The following is a 20,071-nucleotide window of genomic DNA, read 5'->3' as shown; positions in this document are numbered from 1 at the left end:
GAAACTGGAATTTTGCTTTGATGAAAGTTCGAGATTTTAAAGAGAAAAAAAGTTAGAAGGTATTGCAGTTGAGAATAGAATAATTAGCTTACAGCAGTGATTCAGAGAGACATGATATGGGCCTGAAATAAGATGGTAGCAGTGAGTGCAAAGAAATGGGACATATCAAAGGCCATATCTCTTGAAGACAGGACAAAAGTTTACCCCACCTGAGGGGGAAGATGACTGAAAACTTGCCAATTTCGGTGGCTGTCGTGTAAATAAAGAACACTGAAGCACAGGTCAGCAGAGCTGGGTTTAAATATTCTCAACTAATTTATTTCATTCTGGGTTTTCTCCTAATCAAAATGGGATATTATAAAGGTAGGCTAGGTTTCATTCAATAAACAGTGCCTACCAAGTTCAGGGCACTAGATTTCTAAGAGACTTTCTAGTTGCATTTCATATTGGCCAGGTGATTTAATTGCTCAGTTTGTTCAGTTTAAAAAAGGCTCCAGATTGCACTACCTATGCCACCCAGGACCATTGTTATGTTAATGGAAGTAAGCTTATTGAGGGAGCCCTTCAATATCTAATCTAGGTCCATCTTCACATTGAAACAAAATAAAGATGTCGTTTTCCACAAAATGATAAACTGAGGCAGATGGAGTAAAGGAAGCCACCCATTGCCAAAAAATTGGTAAAGCCCCACTCCATGTAGTTATCCTAACTCATGTTACTGTGTGTGCCACTTTTACTGCTCTCCTTCCCCAACTGTCTAAAGGAAGAGCATAGCTTTGTCATCCTATCAAAAAGTTAGGGTGGTACATGGACTACATTAGAAGTCGTCTAATCTGGAACCCCATCTGAGGAGCCAGCATGTATGTAGTGAAGAGTAGACAAAGAACCCAATATTCCTAAATGGGAGCCAGGGAACTTTGCAGAAGGATCTAGTGAGACTTGCCACTTGGATACAGTTTAAACTAAAACATTACAAGTCATCCCTGAAGCAAAAGTATGGGATGTAAAAAAATCAAAATGAGTACTTTCAGAAATGCAGTTTCTATTCTTTAGATTATATTTCTGAAACATGCTAAGATGGTTCACCTAAATCCATGCCAGAAAAGCATTATTTTGTCTAAAGGTTTTAATCCAGACTCGGCTAATTTTTTAACCTTGGCCATGTCATCTGAACTGCTCTTTCAGTTTCCTCATCTGCAAAATGAAAAATTTGGTTTGAACCAAATAATCCTTAAATTCCTTCTAGCTTCACATTCAGTGGTCTGAGGCCTCTCCCAGATCAAGTGGCTTCTGTAAATTAAAAACCTTTGAAGATAAGAATACCCAAGTTAAAGTTTTGCCTGGTGATAGCTATGTGAGCTCAGGAAAGTAATTTAACTTCTTTCAGACTCAGTTTTCTTATTGGTAAAATGGGAGACAAGAGCCCCTACCTTGAAAAGTTAAAAATTGAATGTTGTAATGTATTTAAAGTCTGCTATAAATTTAAAAAAAAAACCCTATATAAATGTGAGCTTTTACCATAATTTAACATTTAAGTATTTATTTCACAAACTTACCTCAGTTTGCTGTCTTGTTTCTTGAAAACAGACATCTGAAAGTACTTCTGGTAGAACCAAGGAGCAAATCTGGAGAACTTTTTATTGTTAGAAAATTTTGAGACTGCTGACAGTCTGAAGGTTTTCAGGTCAGTGAATTACTTTAGGTACTAGAATCCTATAATATTTGCCCTGGAAGAATTTATAGGCCACCTTACAGATGAGGAACGTGAGGCCTACAGAACTACATTCATTGTTAAAAAGATAAATTAGCAAAACCCAATTCTTCTGGTTCCAAGTCCAATCCGTGTTCCACTATGCCATGATATGCTTTCCAGCATCCACATTTTAGAGACAGGGAATCTAAAGGTGACTGTGGCTAAGGGACTGAGCCAGTTATAAAAAAATTAGTAGCAGAAACTAGTTCTGATTGTATTTGTACATTAAAAAAACAAAACTTTGCAGTAAGAATTTATCCTTTAGAGGAAGATTTGCTTTTGAGAGATAGTATCATCCTAGTAAAGCCAAAGATTTTGAATAGATAACATCTGGTTTGATGAAAGTAGCACTGGTGCTCTAACCAGAGACCTGTATTTAAGTCCCAATTCAACCAATCATTTGTTTAAATTTTAAGGTATTACTACCTTTCTAGGCCTTGGTTTCATTTGTAAAATGAAATTCTGCTAGGTTATCTCTATATTTTCTTCCAGGCCTGATGTAATGTGTAGGATTCTAATTAGAGGATTAGATTATTATTTAATGTATTAATTAAAAGATCCTTTTATGGCCCCTTAAAAATTTTAGAGGTGGTCACATTCATTGTCTCAAAAATTCAATGTACATACAATAGGTGTTACATAAAGTATCTAAGATTAAAAATCAAGTTTAATAGAAAAGTGTTTCAGCACAAAATATAGTACATTTTAAAATATCAAAGCAGCTATAATAATTTTGCTTTGCCAGTAATACAATAGAGGTTCAAAAGGAAATGTGACTTGTCCCAAGATGCAAAACAAGTTAGCAACAGAGAGAGGATTAATCCAGGGTTCCTGACAACCCAAGTTTCTTCAAAAACAAGGATCTGGCAAGGCTTCCTGGTAGAGTTGTCAGTTCTATTAGAATTAAATCTCACATTACAGAAAAGATTACTGTGGAATAAGCACAAAACCTGCTCCTACCCCCTGCATACTTACACCTTACTAAGAAGGCATCAATTTGATTACAGAGTTTGATTGGCGGAGAAGAGATTGGAATATAAGCTTTTTTCTGAAATCCCACTGCCACCAAGATTTACTGATTGGTCTTAAAAGTACTGCTATATACAAAGCTTTTCCCTTAAGTTTCCTCCAATTTACGGATGAAGAAATCAGGGCCCAGCAAAGGTCTTAAGTTAGTGGTGTCTCTGGAATCTTGCCACAGCACCCCTCTATGAATGGATGATGTTTGGTGAATTTTTTTCTCCTCAGATTTTTCTGACAAATGATTCAGCCAGAATAACACAAATGGGGTTTCGTTAAATCTCTGGTAAATAAGTGAGCAAGAGCAACCGACACTGATGCCATCCTAGGCAATAAGCCAATTGGTAGTAAGGCTTTCTTAGGAAAAGTAGTGGCTTTCTTAGGGAAAACAGGGATATGTTAATCCTTTTTTTCTATCTCTCTTATTAATACTGGATACCATTCATATATAAGATATTGAAGTATTTCTTCGGAAATAATGACATTCTGTAGGAGGAACATTTTCTTCTCTTCTTTCCATCTGCTCCACTTTTGAGTTAATTCTTTTTTTTTCCATTTATTTCATGTAATCCTACAGTTTCTACTTTTTGTCCTTCTCCTCTTTTCCCACATACCAACTAGCTGCAAAAACTTGTCATTTCTCTTTTCACAAAAGACCTGACCCATCTCCCACCCATCTTTTTTTTTTTTTAAACCCTTACGTTCTACCTTATAACCAATACTGTGTGTTGGTTCCAAGGCAGAAGAGTGGTAAGGGCTAGGCATTGGGGGTTGTGACTTGCCTAGGATCACACAGCTGGGAAGTGTCTGAGGCCAGTTTCAACCTATAACTTCCCATCTCTAGGCCTGGCTTTCAGTCTACTGAGCTACCCAGCTTCCCCTTCCTACCCTTGTTGATGTTCACATAGTCACTCTTTTTAATTCAGGTCCTCACTCATCACTTCTCTGGACCATTGCAATGTTGTCTATCAGTCACAGACTCCAATCCAATATCCACAAAATTGCCAAAGTAATTGTCCTTAACTGCAAATCTGGCCCAAGTAGAAGTCTTATTAAATAAAAACAGTGAAAACTCCTCTATTTGGCTTTTAAATATCATTACAACCACCCAGCTTCATCTGGTCTTTTCAGCTTCATCATCTATTATATCCCTTCACACTCTGTGGTATAATCAAATTGATTCCTGTTCCTCACAATATGTCCTACCCCCAACACCAAACCCTTGTACCAGTTGCAGGCCAGGTGTGGATTGAGGTTCCCTCCTAACCACAGCCTTGTAGAGCTCTTCATTTCCTTGATGGCTCAAATACCACCTCCCCCAAATTTTCCAGACACTTCAAGTTGCTTTTATCCTTTCTTCCCTCTACTGTATTTATTTATTTGTATAACTCCTGCATCTGGGGAACATTCTCATGTTTCCGTTTTGGTCTTTATAACCCCACCACCTGGCAATACCTGATATGAAGTAGTTACCTAATAAATTATCTATTGATTTCTCTCATCTCCCTTTTCCTCACCTCAAATCTCTAATTCCAAGGTGGGAGGAAATTTCAGGAGAATCTGTTAGAAATGGTTGGAAATAAATGAGTGAGGCTGCCTGAAGTAAATCAAGAGGTAGCATGGCAGAACAAAGAACTTGTTAGTGTCAGGCATTAATAACAGGATTAACCCAAATGTTGGCAAATAGGTCAACTAAATAGTTTTATATCCATGCTGTGCTTTGCTTAATCATCATAATTTTAAAAATTAAATTTCTTAATTATTTCCATTGCAGTTTGCAATAGAGGAATAATTTTCCAAATGAAACTTAACTGGATTACTAAGAAAATGCTTTTTTTGTGACAAAAAGCTTGTCCAATTGTTCTTCTTGACTAAGATACTCTGAGCTGTCTGTAGTAGCCTTCATATAGCATTCCTAAGCAGAAACTGACACTTCTAAGTTACTGAAATTTTAAATATTAAATCTAGACACAAGAATCATTTAACTTTGCAGGACTTGTCTTGATATTATATATAAAGTGCTCCTCTTTGTGAGTCATATTCATGAAAACCCATCCTTCCATTCCTCTTACAAGTCCACTTCTTTCTGCTTTCCTTGGGTGAGGAAGAAACTGGGAGTATGGGGGAGGATGAAGATGGAGTACAATAGCAGAAGACCAGTCCATGTTTAACAGTTGGAGGAAAAATTATTAATAATTGACAACTTTTTTGTGCAAATTTTTTTTATTTCCACATTTATATCACAATGTGTCCACTTAAAGGACCAAATAGCAAAGTTGCTCCCTTCTGCATCTGGAGAACACAGAAGTCTAGTCACTGTACATTCACTAAGGCTCTTTGTTTTTGCAAATCGCGTTTATGATGAATATCCGTAAGGCAAACAATATCTAAAGGAATGGTAACAAGTATATTTCCAGCATACAAAACAGGCTCCCTCTTCCCTCACAGGACAGTTACACACTAGTAGCACCCGCAGTTACATTTTTGGAATCTAGAAAATCTTAAGTTTTCTAGAAATTTGCAGGAAGGGAAAAAGGACAAAAATTATTTGGCTACTGGGCAAGGGTAAGGGAGGGGGCTTTAAAAAACTAAATTTTTGCAGCATTTCTTGGAGACTGGATTTAAACCGAAACCAGACTAAAATATGTGGATGCCTACGGAATGTAGAGTTGGAAACTGGGTAACTGCAGTAGTGCATGGCTGCAGTTTGAAAAAAATCTCTGCACCATGTGACTTAAAATAACCTAATCGTTCAACAGAGAGATGATGCAAATACAAATAAAACTACAGCTGTTGCACACTGTCTCACAGACATCTCACTGCCAAATTAAAAAAAAAAATCAATGCAAATAAATAGATGCGTACTTTTAAGGTAACTCTTCCACAAGTATTCTGTACCTGCCTGTAGATAAGATTCCGGCATTCACATGTGCTGGAAATCATTTGAACCTTTTGGGGACTAACACTTTTTATAGCTGGTTTGCTATAGAGTTTTGAACTCAATTCTTTGTCCTTCGTACGCCCTTCCTTTGCTATTTTTGTTAGTAAACTGGTAGCAGCATTTCACAAAAGAAGAACTTAGACAGAAGAGCTACAAAGGATCAGCCCCTCAAGACCCTCATCCAGGCCTGTTTTCCAGGACAAGAGGTGCACTCTCCATGTTAAACAGCATGGAGTCTGCCCTGCTGTGTTTGCTAATTGCAGATGTGAAAGCATTTTAGCAACCTTATATTCAGTCTAGGCAGACATAAGGCAGGATGTTCAATCTACCATCATCACCGTGTGGATCTAAAGATATGCACTGCGTCCAATCATACCAATTACCCTGTGTATCATAACAACCATTCACCCCTGGCCAATGGAGTTGCCTTATTCTGTTGAGATCATCATTTGTGATCTCTCTACTAACTCCAGGCAGGTCTGTGGATATACTGTTTGGCACCAGAACATGAGTCTTTCTAGCTTCTCTTCTAGTGCTTTCTTCCTGCTTTAAATATTCAGACATGAAATAATGAGCTCCTGGTGTTTGTACGCCTGATGAGGAAAGCAAACTACTTTGTCTGTTTAAATAGGACTGAATTATTTCATTTCTGGACAACTCTTTCCAGTTCGTTTGTTCAAAAGGACTCTGCAGGTTGGTTTTTTGTTCCGGCTTGTCCGGTTCTGTCCTGTGCTGTTCAGCAAGGGCAGGGATATCTACCTGCAAAGAATCCTTTTGTGTTAGAGGTTTAATTTGTCCAGTCATGGGATCAAAGGTGATTTTTCTCTCTTTTAACCTGACAGGCTTGACGCCTCCTTCTAGAACCTGTCCGTCTAAGTTCACTGTGTAGTCTCTAGATCTGTACCTCTTCTTCTTCTTACTGTCAGACCCAGAAGCAGCATTGTCATCACTGTCCATCTTGGAAGCCTCTGGAGAAAACCCCACCCGTGGCATCAGGGGCTCCCCAGGTGGCGAGCTCACTTTGCAGCCAGGAGACATGTGCTGGAGGGTCCCAAGATGCCGCTGATGACTTTCAGAAGACGTGTGTTCCTGCCAGTGCTGAGAAGCCTCTACTCCAGGCTGATGGGAAGCCTCAGGTCTTTTTGTGGGTACCGGAGGTGTTGAGGGCTGCATCAGTGATGGTGCTCGTGAAGAGGGTGATGAAGCCTGGGTAGCATCTAAGAAATGGGACCTTTGAGATGGACTAGGCAGAGAACCCTTTGGTGCATATGTAGGATGCTGCCGGACAAATGGCTCATGCCTTAGGTTGCTAGGACTAAACGAACAGCGGGGACTCTTAGGTTGGTGCTGCCCTACAGGTTCTTCCGGCTTTTCATGGTGCTGAAGCACTGTAGTCTTTAGTTGTGAGGAAGTGCTGGAAGGCTTTACAAGTCCGGGAGAACTCGTGTGAGGTTTGACGGCATTGACTGGTATCTTACTGTGTTTATCATTCTCACTGTGTTCTGTCCTGCTGCTTTCAGGCCCTGTATGAAGACTGACATCAAGAGGGCTGGGGAAATTTTCAGGACTTCCCCCAATCCCATTAGTTGGAAGGGGAGAAGAATTTTGTAACAGTTCGTGGCTAGCTTTGGAAACTTTGGAAGGAGGGCCTTGATGTCCATCACGGTGTTCTCCTTTTCTTTTTCTATTTCCCAGTTTTTCTGTTTTCGGGGAGTTCAGCTTTTGAATATCATTTCTATTTTTCAGCTCATGAATAGGTTTGGACCCAGGAACTGTAGCAGGTGACACATCTGGCCTACAATTGTGAGCGCCGCCATTTGCTGACCCAGGTGGGTTCGGCAATCCCCTTGGCACTGGTTCATTCTGGGTCACGGGTTCAATTAACTTTTGCCAACTCCGCAACAATTTCTTGGCACGTTTGGCAAGTTCTTCATTTTTCGTCTTCTTTCTTACATCATTGATGAGTTTTCCTAGCCTTGTTTCCTGCAACCAAAGAGAGATATTTTATCTCCAAAAATATCATAAACACCCTGAGTCAGAAGCATCTTAATGAATAATATTATCCCCTAAGGAATCGGAAATCCATCAAAATATATAAGGTGGGGAGACTAAATTAGAACCAGAACAAAGGCAGGAGATGTGTGTTTCCCTAGTAAAGTTTTTAGGAATTGAGTCCCCAATGTGTTACTTAAGATCCATGGGAAACTCCAAGTCTTCTATATAACATATACAACTTGATACATATGCATCACAAGGTAAGTGCACTACAGGCACTAAAGAAAAATATATTTGCAGAAAGTCATATTTCATAATGCCTCTCATTGTACCTGCATGTGGGCAAGCAATATACCATCACACATATATACATATGTACACATGCCTGGATGTAATGCCCTAAGGCAGTTGCTTGTCCTTATATCAGGTTCTGAGTAGAATAGAAGCAACTAAAATTCTAATCCAATTGTTTCTTTAAACAAAAAAATTAATGCAAATAGAAACAATCAGTTTTCATGATTCCAGTACCAAAAACAAAACAAAACAAAACAAACAAACAAAAAAACATACAAGCATACTGGTACACACAGAAATATAGACTGAAGGTATGCTACAATTCACAAAGAGCAGGAGATTTGGTGTTCAAAACAAAATGAAAGCTGAGAAGACTGCAGTAAAATATTTTAGCTCAAAACTGCTTTGAGACACTCGGGGTTCCTGCCAAAGTTAAGGAGTATGACACCTAGACAGGTAGTTGGTCCTTATACTTTTCAATATTACAAAATTTTCTTATAAGGGGTCATACATACCTCAAGTGCCTCTTTGGTAATGGGATATTTCTCCAAGCTGGAGATAACTTCCAGCACTGCCACCATGTTATGGATCTGCAATGATAAAATCATAGTTATTAGTTTCATTTCCTTCCCTAGAACACTGTAAAAAGGTGTTACATACATTCAGTCCACTTCAGGCTTCTTTCCTGCAAAGACAGGAATTAAACTATAAGCTTCTTGAGACCAGGGGCTTATCTGCCTTTCTCTATATCCCCAGCAAAAAAAGGTTCTAGTTTCTGGCAAACATCTCAATCAGAACAAACTCCATAACAGCTCTAGGCCTGAAGACAAAGGTTTAGAAACCAAAGGAAAACCAACTATAAGCAATGATAAAAAGGAAAGACTTCTAGGAACAATATTACAGCCACGCCATTCCATATCCCAACTAGCCTTCCTGAGGATACAAAGATTGATTTCCTGCCCTTTAGGAGCTTACAATCTAGTGGAACAGATAGAATCACAAACAAATGATAAAATTAAACAGAAATTGCTCAGCACAAAGGTAAAGAACCAAAGTATAGAGATAAAAAAAAATTTTAAAGAAAGCAATAAAATTTATTTTGCCTGCAGTAAACTACTTCAATAAATGAGTGACAAACTTTGCAAATAGACTGGATTCTATTGATAAATTTTAAGGAGAAGCTCATCTGTCTTTCTGGGGAAGTACAACATAATTTAAAGTTTGACCATAACTTAGAACCATCACCATTCTTCAATGATGAACTAGGATATAAAGATGATATACTAATAAAAATTAAATCCAAATTTATGCTTATATGAAAACCAGTTTGGAAACAATGATTATTTTCTTTTGCTATGTAGCAAACACTCATTTTTCAGTAAGCCACTAAAAATTTACATGTTCCTTAATATACAGAGATGTGAGATAAAATTGACAAAGTATTCACACTATTGGGGGAAATGCAAATCAAAACCACTCAAGAGGTTTTTCTCATACCCAGGAAAATGACAAAGACACCAACAGATGGAAATGTTTTATGCAGGAGTAATGTTGGAAAGAGAAGCACAAAACTACACTGTTAGTAAAGTCTGTAACTTCATCAAACCCTTGTGGAAACTAATTTGGAATGATTGTGGGGAGGGAGGGTATGCTAATATATATAACGATATACGTTACCATCTGATCCAGAAATCCCAGACAAATTATCTATCAATAATAGCCCTTTGTGTAGAATCAAAGACTTCGTCACAAAGTAGGTGTTTTCTACCAATAGGAAAGCAAATTGTTGTACATAACACTGCACCATAAAAAACAAAGAAAATGAATTTAGAGAACAATGGGAAAACTTTCTATGCATTGAGTGACTGCAGTAAGCAGAACTAAGAAAATAATTTACCTAGCCACAATGTGAAGGGGGAAAAAAACAATCTGAAAGTGAATTCTATGCAATTGCAATGACAAGCCTAAACAATAAAAAGATGACAAAATACATCCCCATCCCATTGGTCCTTTGTTTTTGAAGAGTACCAACTGAATTTAAGACCAATGATCCAAACCCAATGGTCAATTAAGGGGAATATCTACCCCTTCTTCATAAAGGGTTTGGAAGACTACTCATACTCAACATTCAACTTGGTTTTTGTTGTTTTTAGGCTATTTTAGCAGTGTCTGACTCTTTATTACTCCATTCGGGTATTTCTTAGCAAAGACAGTAGAATGGTTTGCCATTTCTTCCTCCAGTTTATTTTACAGATGAGAAAAATAGGATTAAGTGACTTGTCCAAGGTCACACAGTACTGGTGTCTTGAGGCCCTACCTGACTTCAAGCTGATATTCCATTGAAAAAAATTGAAGTGTCAATCAAATGAGTTAACATCTGTAAAATGGCTTGCAAAGCTAAATGCAAAATGTTAGTGGTGCAATAATAAAAAACAAAAAGGACAAGGATAAAGACTGGATCCATGAGCAAAATGATACAGGGATATCTCAAATGAGGACAATCCCGTAGGTCAATACCTCCACTTACTTGCCTAGGAAAATATATCACATGCAAGTTTGGAAGAGGGGCTGACTGAAAGGGAAAAGAGTGTAATGGATTCTGCCCCAACCCATCTATATATACCTGCTCTAGATATTGCCATTTGCTTGACCTCAAAGGGGAAAACTAGAACCAATGGGGTAGGAAAGTTGAAGAAAAATATTTATGATTCGATGAGGACATTCCAACAATGAGAATTATCCAAAGTAGATCCTGTCACTTCCTGGCAAACAGAGGGAAAAGAAACAGAATTAGTGTCATGGAAACAACAAACATGAACTTGGACAGACTAAAAGAAATAATGAAGGATAGAAGGATTGGCATACTATGCTCCATTAGGTCACAAAGAGATGGACAAAACTGAACAACAGTAACAGAACAACAATAACAAAGACATTAAGTGCAGTCATTGAAGGTATTACAACTAGATGACCATTTGACAAGGATGTTAGAGAGGGGGTGATTCTTTTGGTTAGAATGAGTCGTAAAAACAAACATTACACTAGATTTGGAGTCAGAAGACTTGGGTAAAAATCCTGGCTTTCCTAGCCAGGAACCTCTCTGGGTTTAATTCCTTTAGATATAAAAATAAGGATAGCTGGGTATGAGCTTGGAACAAGGCTGCTGTCCTAACTTCAAACATGAGTCTCAGAAGCATTGGAAAACCAGTGTTTACAGATCCAGATGCCTTGACAGAATTCTTAAACACCAATACTCTAAGTTGATGCTTAATGATCACTGTACCCTGGCAAGGGCACTGATTACATACGTTTTCTTCCAGTATGCTAAGGCAGGCCAATCCCCAACTTGATATCCTCTTATCCTTATGATTCAGAATCAACATATGCTAAGGTGAAAAGTGTTATCCTTTAATTTAGTAACCCCATCCCAACCTTTCTTCTCATTCTTATCCTTAATCAAAAAGTTACATCCTCTGACTTCCCTTTCCATTCTATGGAATTCTTAGTTTTCCCCTTTCTTTTGATAGATAAAACAAAGAACTTTATCTTATCTTTTTTCTGGGTTACACACAGGTTGTCATGCAAAACATATTTCATGTTGTTTGCTTTTATAAAAGAATAATCATATAAAACCCAAATTTAAAAAATATCATGCTTTGATCTGCATTGACTCCCAACAACTTCTTTCTTTGGCAGTGGATAGCATTCTTTGCTATCAGTCCCTCAGAACTGTCCTGAATGAGATTAACTAAGTCTTTCCACAACCGATGAGTCCCACATTATTGCTGTTATTATGTATAATGTTCTCCAGGTTCTGGTTATTTCACTCTACATCAATTCATGTAGGTCTTTTCAGCTCTTTCTGAAATCATCTTGTTCATCATTTCTTACAGTACAATAGTATTCCATCACCCTCTTAAACCACAGTTTGTCCAGCCATTCCTCAATTGATGGGCACCCCTTTAATTTCTAATTCTTTTCTACCTCAAAAAGGCCTGCTATAACTATTTTTGTACAAGTAGGTCCTTCCCCATTTTTTACTACCTCTTTGGGATACAGACTCAGTAGTAGTATTATAGGATCAACAGGTATGCACAGTTTTATAGCTCTTTGGGCCTAGTTCCAAATTGTCCTCCAGAATGGCTGGATCAGTTTACTCTGATCTCCACCAACAATGCACAAATGTCCCAATTTTGCCATGTTCCTTTCAACATTAATCACTTTCCTTTACCACCATATGGGTCAATTGACAGGTGTGAAATGTTAACCTTAGGAACTCTTGATTTCTTGTTAAACCCATTTATCTTGGATCTTTTTATTCTTTCCATCAAGTTACTGTATTCTTCCTTTAAAATCCACTCCTTCTACCTAAATATTACCTGCTCCAGATCCTTAGAGACCCCTAACAGTCTCTATTCTTCTGTAAGACTGATGCACAAAGAGTGTGTATGTGTGTGTGTGTCTCTCCAGTATAATCCCTTACTCTCATAATTCAGGAATTTTTAATTCCTCCTTGAACACCTGCATCAACTTCTATGACCTACTCAGGGCTCCCTTAACCACTCATAAGAGAAAATTATGCACTTAATTCTCATTGTCATCTAAAACTGAGTTAAATCTATCAATCAACAAGTATTTATCAAGCAGTTGCCATGTATCAGCCACTATGCTAAATGCCAAGAATGTAAAGTAAAAGCATTAGCACTCCTTGCTCAAGAAATTCAGTTTAAAAGGGACACAAGACAGAGTAGATAAAAGGTAATCTTAGAGGGAAAGACATGAGCAGGTAAAGGGCTCCTATGGAAAATGGTGTTTGATATAAATCTCTACAGGGCTCTTCCAAACCTTTTTCATCCCTCTTCAAACGTCCCATGGCACACCCTTTCCAAGGAACCTTGCCTTATATTTAAGAAAATTTTGAAGTTATTTGCTGCCCATTAGCTTCCCCTCATTTATCATTCTGGTACTTTTTTACACTGGTCCCTCTGCCATCTCTATCCTGCAAATTATTTTTAGTCTTTTCCTGTTAATTGGTTCCTTATTACCTATAAACATGCCTGTATCTCACCGAATTCACCCTTGATCCTTCCGTTCCCACTATATTTCTTCTGCCCTTTATGGCTAAACTCCTTGAAAGAGCTGTCTATAATCAAAACCTCCACTTTCTCTTCTTTCACTCTCTTCTTAGCCCTTTAAAAGGGGAAAAGAAGAAGGGAAAAGCCTGAGAGAGGGAGGGGAGACAGATATCTGAAGCTGATAGATAAATGTGAGATGACCAAAACGAACAGATCCAGGAAGGAGATTTAACAAGAAAATCAAGAGTTCCAGAAGGTATGTCCCACTTCCTACTTATAAGCTCAACATTCCATCAAAAATGCACTCTCTAAAGTTACTAATGCTCTTTTAGTTGGTCAACTGCCTCCCCCAACTTCCTTTTAGTTCCAACTAATATCCTATCTTCTATAGGAAGCTTTCTCTAAACCCTTCTCCATTCTGGAGTCCTTACCTCTCCCTCTCTTACACCCTTATCTTCTATCTTAGAACCAATACGGAGTATTAGTTCCATGGCAGAAAAGCAGTAAGGGCTAAGCAGTTAGGGTTAAATGACTTGCCTAGGGTCACACGGCTAGGAAGTGTCTGAGGTCAAATTTGAACTCAAGACTTCCCATCTCCAGGCCTGGCTAACAACTGTGCCATGCCCCCCCTTAATTATTTCCTATTTATTCTACATATCTGATTGTTTGCCTGCTGTCTTCCCTATTATATTTTGAGTTCTTTAAGGACAGGGACTATATTTTGCCTCTTTTTGAATTCCCAGGGCTTAGCACAGTACCCAGCACATATTAGGCAGTTAAATGAATTCTGACCAAACAGAAACAAAGTTCTGGATCATCAAATTTTTCTGTTAAAAATTTTATCTTTAAATTGGAGCCTAATTTATCTTTTTCTATCCCTAGTTACGGAATTGGAATCGTAAGCTATGGTACTATCAGCTCTGCCACTTTTCCCTTTCGAAATCAAAATGCACCTCTTTTTTGATATTGTCTCATCCCCCCCATTAGAATATAAGATGTTTATGCTTTCCTTCTTTGTATGCCCAGACCTGAGCACAATGCTTAACACAAAGTCGATACTTAAATCCCTTTTCATTAATTCAAATCCTCTACTCATAACTTTCTTATTACTGTCAAGGGTATACTATCCTCCCAATCACACAGGTCTATGACCTTGGCATCATACAATCTCTCACCTTACAAAATCCAATCTGCTAATAAATCATGTTACTTTTACCCTTCATGTCTCTTTTATATATCCTTCCTACCGTCATCATTCACATTGGCGCTATTCTAGGTCAAATTCTCATCACCTTCTACCTTTCAAAGCAATTTTCCCTAAAGTTTTGGTCTGACCATGTAATCTTTCTACTCAATAGACTTCAGTGGTTCATTATTTCTAGTATCAAATATAAAGAACCCTATTTAGTATTTCAAGCTCTTTATAATCTGTGCTCTCACCAACTTTCGAATCTTCCTACACTTTGGTTCACTCCCCACAGATTTTATGATCCAGTGACACTGGCTTCCTTGCAGTTCCTCACATACAAAACTCCATTTCCACTCTCTATGTTTTTTATTGGCTTGTCTATGCCTCTTAGTTTTCCTGGTTTCAAGACTCAGCTCAAATATCATCTTCTTGCAGGAGACTTTTCCTGTGACCCCAATATTTTCTCCCTTTGAGATTATTTACTCTTAATATGGCTAGTTACTTATATATGGCCAACCCTCCTAGAATGTGAGTCTTGAAGGCAGGAACAGTGTTTATTCCTCAGTGGCCTAATGTACATTAAGGGTTAATGTTTATTGACCATACTACTTCCTAACAAAAGTGACCACATTTTTAGTAAATCTTTGGAATACTGTCTGAAACTTACATGAAATGTATAAGCTACAAGCCATTCTTTTTCTGAATGCACTACCATTAGAAATTGCTTTCACCATGTCTCCAACTTGAGAAAACACACTGCTATCCTCTGAATTGTCCTTCTCTTAAATCTTTCATCTTACAAGCCCTCTACATTTTCCCCCATGGTCTACTCATTTACTATTGGTGGAATTGTGAAATAATCCAGCTGTAATGAAGCACAATTGGAAACCACAACTATATATACCCTTTAATCTAGAGATGTCACCAGTAGGTTTATACCCCAAAAGAAGGGGGAAGGTGGGCAGAGCCATACATACATACATACATATACATACATACATACATACATACATAAATATATATATATATATAAATTTGTAATGCCTCTTTTTGCCCTGCCAAAGAACAATAAGAGTGTGCCCATAAATTGGAGAGTGGTGTAGTACATGAGTGTAATGGAATGTTACTGAACCACAACACAAGAAATGACGGAAGAGATGTCTGAAACATAAGACCTATATGAACACTGATACACAATAAAGCAGGAATAACCTAGAGAACGACACCCAGTAACAGCATTGTAGATAAAGGCAATTCTAAATGATATAAGAATTGACCAATGCAATGATAATTATGATTACAAGGACTGTCTGATTAAAAATGCCATCAGTTCCTGTTATAGAAAGAGCAAATTCAACTACAGAATGAGATATTTAGTTTTCAGACAAGGCCAAAGTTGAGGATTGGTTTTACTTGACTATTCATATATGGTAAAGGTCTTTATATGTTTCTTTTTGGGGGCATGGAGGCACTAATGATATTGTTGCCAAAATCAATAGAGAGAGAAGGAAAAAGAAAATGTGACTATTGTTTCCCCCCGCCCCATTTTCCCCATGGACAGAAATGAACAGACAGTAGGAAACAGATAAGCAAATCACCTGTTAACACTCTTTAATTTATGATTTACTTAGAAAAGCAGACAGATTTCAACTTCTATGTCTAAAAGGAATGTAACAGGCCTTTCTAACTCTAAAGTTATGGTCCCTGCTTCAGGTCTCATCACCTCTCACCTGGCTTAATGCAAGCAATAGCATCCAATTTGATTTCCCAGCCTCTCCATTGCCTCTAGGATAAAATACAAAATCCTCTTAAATAAAGACTCCAATTTATTTTTAAGATTTATTCATACACTTCCTTCAACATTTTATCTACTAGTCCATTAACTCTTCACTTAATTCCACATGATATTTTCCAATTCTGCACCTTTGTAGAGGTCTGTCAGTCATGCCTGAAATGCACTGAACTACTTACCTTCATCTGTCTCATTAAGGCCCTGGATTGTTTCAAGGTTTATCAGGTACTATGCTTGTTATCAAAGCTTTTTTTGCTCTTTTTTTTTCTGACCCAAGTTTTTTGTTTTTTGCATTCTTTCCCTCCTCAAAGTAGGTATACTTAATAATGAACAAGTTATAGCCACTCAGTAGAACATATCCTCAAAGTCAGGATATGTTTTCTATCTTTTTATACTCTGCCTTATTCATTGTTGTTTACTGAATTCAATCTGAGATCCCTTCCAGCTCTATAATTCTATGGGTGATGAAATGGTAAATTTATAAAGGAAAGGTGCTATTCTTATATCATTTCTCACCAACACTAGCAAATATATGATCTGTCACAGAAATAGCAACAAGAAATCATGTGGTATCAATATCCTTTCAAGTTGCAATGAATGCCATTTAATAATGAGCAAAAAATGTCAGAAGAGTTCTTAAAAATGCAAAGCATGGAATTGCAGAGAGCAAGAACTGAAAGAAAGTACCTAGAACTAGGAGCTATTAACTGTGTTATGGAAACAGTTCTTTGAAAACATCTTCTGGTCTAGGGTGACACGATATATTTGTTACTGCTCTCTTAAGCTGTGCTGGTCTTTACCTTAAATTCATCAGAAAGCAAAGAATGAAATGGAACAAGCATTTTAATTATTAAGTTCCTATTATGTTTCAGGCATTATCCTAAACCCTTTAAAAATATTATTTGAAACTCATAGCAACACTGAGAGGTAAATACTATTATGATCTCCATTTTACAGCTGAGGAAACTAAGGTATCTTGAAGTTAAGTGACTTGCCCAAGATTACATAGTTAAGTGACTAAAATAAAAATTTAAGCTTAGGTCTTCCATACTCTAGGCCCAGTGCTCTCTCTCTATTCTACCATATAGCTGCCTCAAGGTGAAATAAGTTTTCTAGAGTTAGTTTTTTAATCATTTTCATTTTTAAAGAATATTATTGCCAAGTAACTATTTAGTCTTAACTCTAATTGCTCATCCTAAAACAAATTTCATTCAACAGTATAGAACAGATGAGGGAACAAGGATATTAGGAATGAAAGGAATTAATAAGTCTATTTGTAAACATGTCTCTGGGCTATCAGTAAAAGAAAAGATTTGGTTTAAAGGATATATAAAGGTTCCTTCAACTTCTTATGCTGATTTTGCAATTTTAAGTTCATAAAAAAGAGCAGTCATCAATTCAAGATACTCAAAGAAGCTCTAAAAAAATTAAAGAAAGGGAGCTCTTATGTCTTAAGTAGTTAATGTGCCCATTAGAAAATCTTAACTAAAAGTTCTGTAAGGACTTCAATGAACCACAAAAATTGTTATCCCTAAAAACAATCTAAGCCAAGGGTTTTTTGGTCCTTTGGGTATAATAGATCCCCTTGGTAGTTTAGTAAACCTTATAGATTCAATCTCAGATTAATATTTTTATGTATAAATTATAAAATGGTAAATCAATCAATTATACTAAAAAAAAAAAGATCTATTTCTTATCTGAAGCAAGTTTATAGACTCTCTAAAATCTATCTACTGAGGACTCCACTGATTCTAAGTTAAAAAACCCTGATCTAGGGGACTCAGTGGATTGAGAACCAGACATAGAAATGGGAGGTTCTGGGTTCAAATGTATGCTCAGACATTTCCTGGCTTAAGCAGGTCAGAACTCCCATCGCCTAACTCTTCCTACTCTTCTATCTTGGAACCAATACACAGTGTTGATTCTAAGAGAGAAGGTAAGGGTTTTTATTTAAAAAACAAAAACAAACAAACAAAAAACACATCACCCTTGGTTCTAAACAGTAGTGCTCTCCAGGTAGATACATTAAGACAAGATGATACCAATCTTTGCTGATCTCTCTTTTCCTGACTATACACCTCTCACTGACTTTTGATTTTAGTTCTAATTTATATTCTGCCCGTAATTATTAATTCCCATGTCTATGATTTTTTTAAAGTTCTCTATATTCACTAAGTTACCTCTGGACAAGATAATCATCCTTTCTATTCATTCTTTCTATATTTCCTCTCCAACAGAGTCGCACATATGTATGCATGTGTGCCACTCTGGAGAAATCCAACAGCCAAAGGATATACGACTAAGTTAAATTATAAGACATATGCATCCTCTAATACAGAAATGGAACACAGTTAAAATTAATAGAACCAAAAGAGCCAAATTTTCCTAAAATGCGTAAACTTGGAAGACACTTAGGAAGACCAACTCAAGTATAGGGGAAATAGAATAAACACTGGTAAGAGCTGGAGATTAAATCCTGCCGCAGAGAAGATTTTTAAAAACTTTGTGTCTCCAGACAAGTCACTTAACCACTTTCTGCTTCAGTTTCTTCATCTGTAAAATGGAGATAATATTAACTACATCTCTGAGGGTTGTTGTGAGGATCGAATGAGACAATATTTGTAAAGTGCTTACACCACACCTAAAATGCTAAATAAATGCTAGCTATAATAACAATAATATAATAATAGTTTTTTTTTTTACTATTGAAGTAGATATGAAAGTATTAGGGTAAGGAAATAAATTAGAATAAAAAAATAATGGACATTAATAATTTCCAAATGATTAGTAATAATTTTAGCTTTGCAGACCTATTTCATGTTATTCCTTTTCATCCTTTATATTCCATCCCAACTCACCTATTTGTTATTCTCTTTTAAGTCCTTGCACAGTGTGTCCTATAATCTTATCATACCATTTCTATCTCTCAGAATTCTTAACTTCTTTCAAGGCACTGCTCAAATTGGCACTCCTAGGGAAGCCTCGTTTCATTCCCTTAGTGATTAGTGCAATCAAATTTTCTTTGTATAAATGCTATAGAAGAATACAAATCTATTCCAGACAGGGACTATGTTTCACTTTATTTTTGTGTTTCCTAGAACTTAATATAGCACCTTGCTCCTAGCAAGTATTAATAAGTGTCAAACTAAACAATTATTGACCCATGTGCCTCCTTTCAAATTCTGAATCTGTTCTACACACTTAATACAAAATTTATCTATATAAAATAATCTATCAGAATGATCAACAGGTAAATTTTCAAAGGTATTTCTTTACAGAACAGTATAATCAGAGTATTGAAAAGTACAAAGGATACAAAACTCCTCCATTTTACTTTTGTTGTTTATTAACAACAACCCCACCCCCAAAAGCAGTAAGTTCAATGTAGCAATAAAATAACATCTTAAAGGAACAACTCTAGCAAGGAGATTCTCTCAGGCAGATCAAAATAAAAGATTCCTTTAAACAATTCTATTAAATGATCTGATAAACATCAAATAAAAACTAAATTAGGAGATGCATGTTCAACCAAGGAATTGGCTCTTGTAATGGAGCATGTCTAAGGAATAAGCTCCGAATTGAAGAAGGATTCTCTGTAGAAAGTGATATCATGCTTCCAGCTGTTCCTATTTGCAGATGCTAGTGCAGCATCAAGGCCCAAAACACTGCAAGGCCTTTTAATGAGATCCATGAATAACAGAAAGAAATAGGAATAAAAATCTATGTAAGATTAGTGCAATCAAAATTTCTTTGTATAAATGCTATAGAAGAATACAAATCTATTCCAGACAGGGACTTTCACTTTCACTTTATTTTTGTGTTTGTATATTCAGTACATTTGACTGGAATAAATATTACAAGATGGAAAATGAATAAAGCCTAAAACCAGAGAGTATGGACTGGACTGCATTTGAGAAACTGTAGGTTTTCAAATGCATCTACAGTGGCCCCCATGTAAAAATTTGTGGTCTTAACAATACAGTTGTCCCTCGCTATATTGCAGTTCACAAAA

At 36.9% G+C, this 20,071-nt stretch overlaps 1 protein-coding gene across 6 annotated transcripts in view; it reads right to left on the bottom strand.

Moving 5' to 3' along the window:
- Window positions 1-4,977: 4,977 nt before the first annotated feature.
- MED26 (mediator complex subunit 26) overlaps window positions 4,978-20,071 on the bottom strand; it is a 127,568-nt gene continuing 112,474 nt past the window's right edge. For 3 of the 6 annotated variants that reach the window (XM_056822287.1, XM_001363095.3, XM_007489740.3), the window contains exons 2-3: window positions 8,519-8,593; window positions 4,978-7,697 (exon numbers count right to left, since the gene is read on the bottom strand). In XM_056822287.1, coding sequence (XP_056678265.1) covers window positions 6,006-7,697; window positions 8,519-8,593 — 1,767 coding nt within the window. In that variant the 3' untranslated portion in view covers window positions 4,978-6,005. Of the gene's footprint in view, window positions 7,698-8,518; window positions 8,594-9,680; window positions 9,802-10,626; window positions 15,250-15,997; window positions 17,700-20,071 lie in introns of those variants that run through there. The other 3 variants (XM_056822288.1, XM_016432361.2, XM_007489742.3) reach the window with 3 other exon arrangements.

Source organism: Monodelphis domestica, chromosome 3, assembly GCF_027887165.1.
Source record: "Monodelphis domestica isolate mMonDom1 chromosome 3, mMonDom1.pri, whole genome shotgun sequence".
NCBI lineage: Eukaryota > Metazoa > Chordata > Mammalia > Didelphimorphia > Didelphidae > Monodelphis > Monodelphis domestica.
Note: the sequence above shows the minus strand (reverse complement) of the source record. Positions and strands in the feature narration are given on the sequence as shown.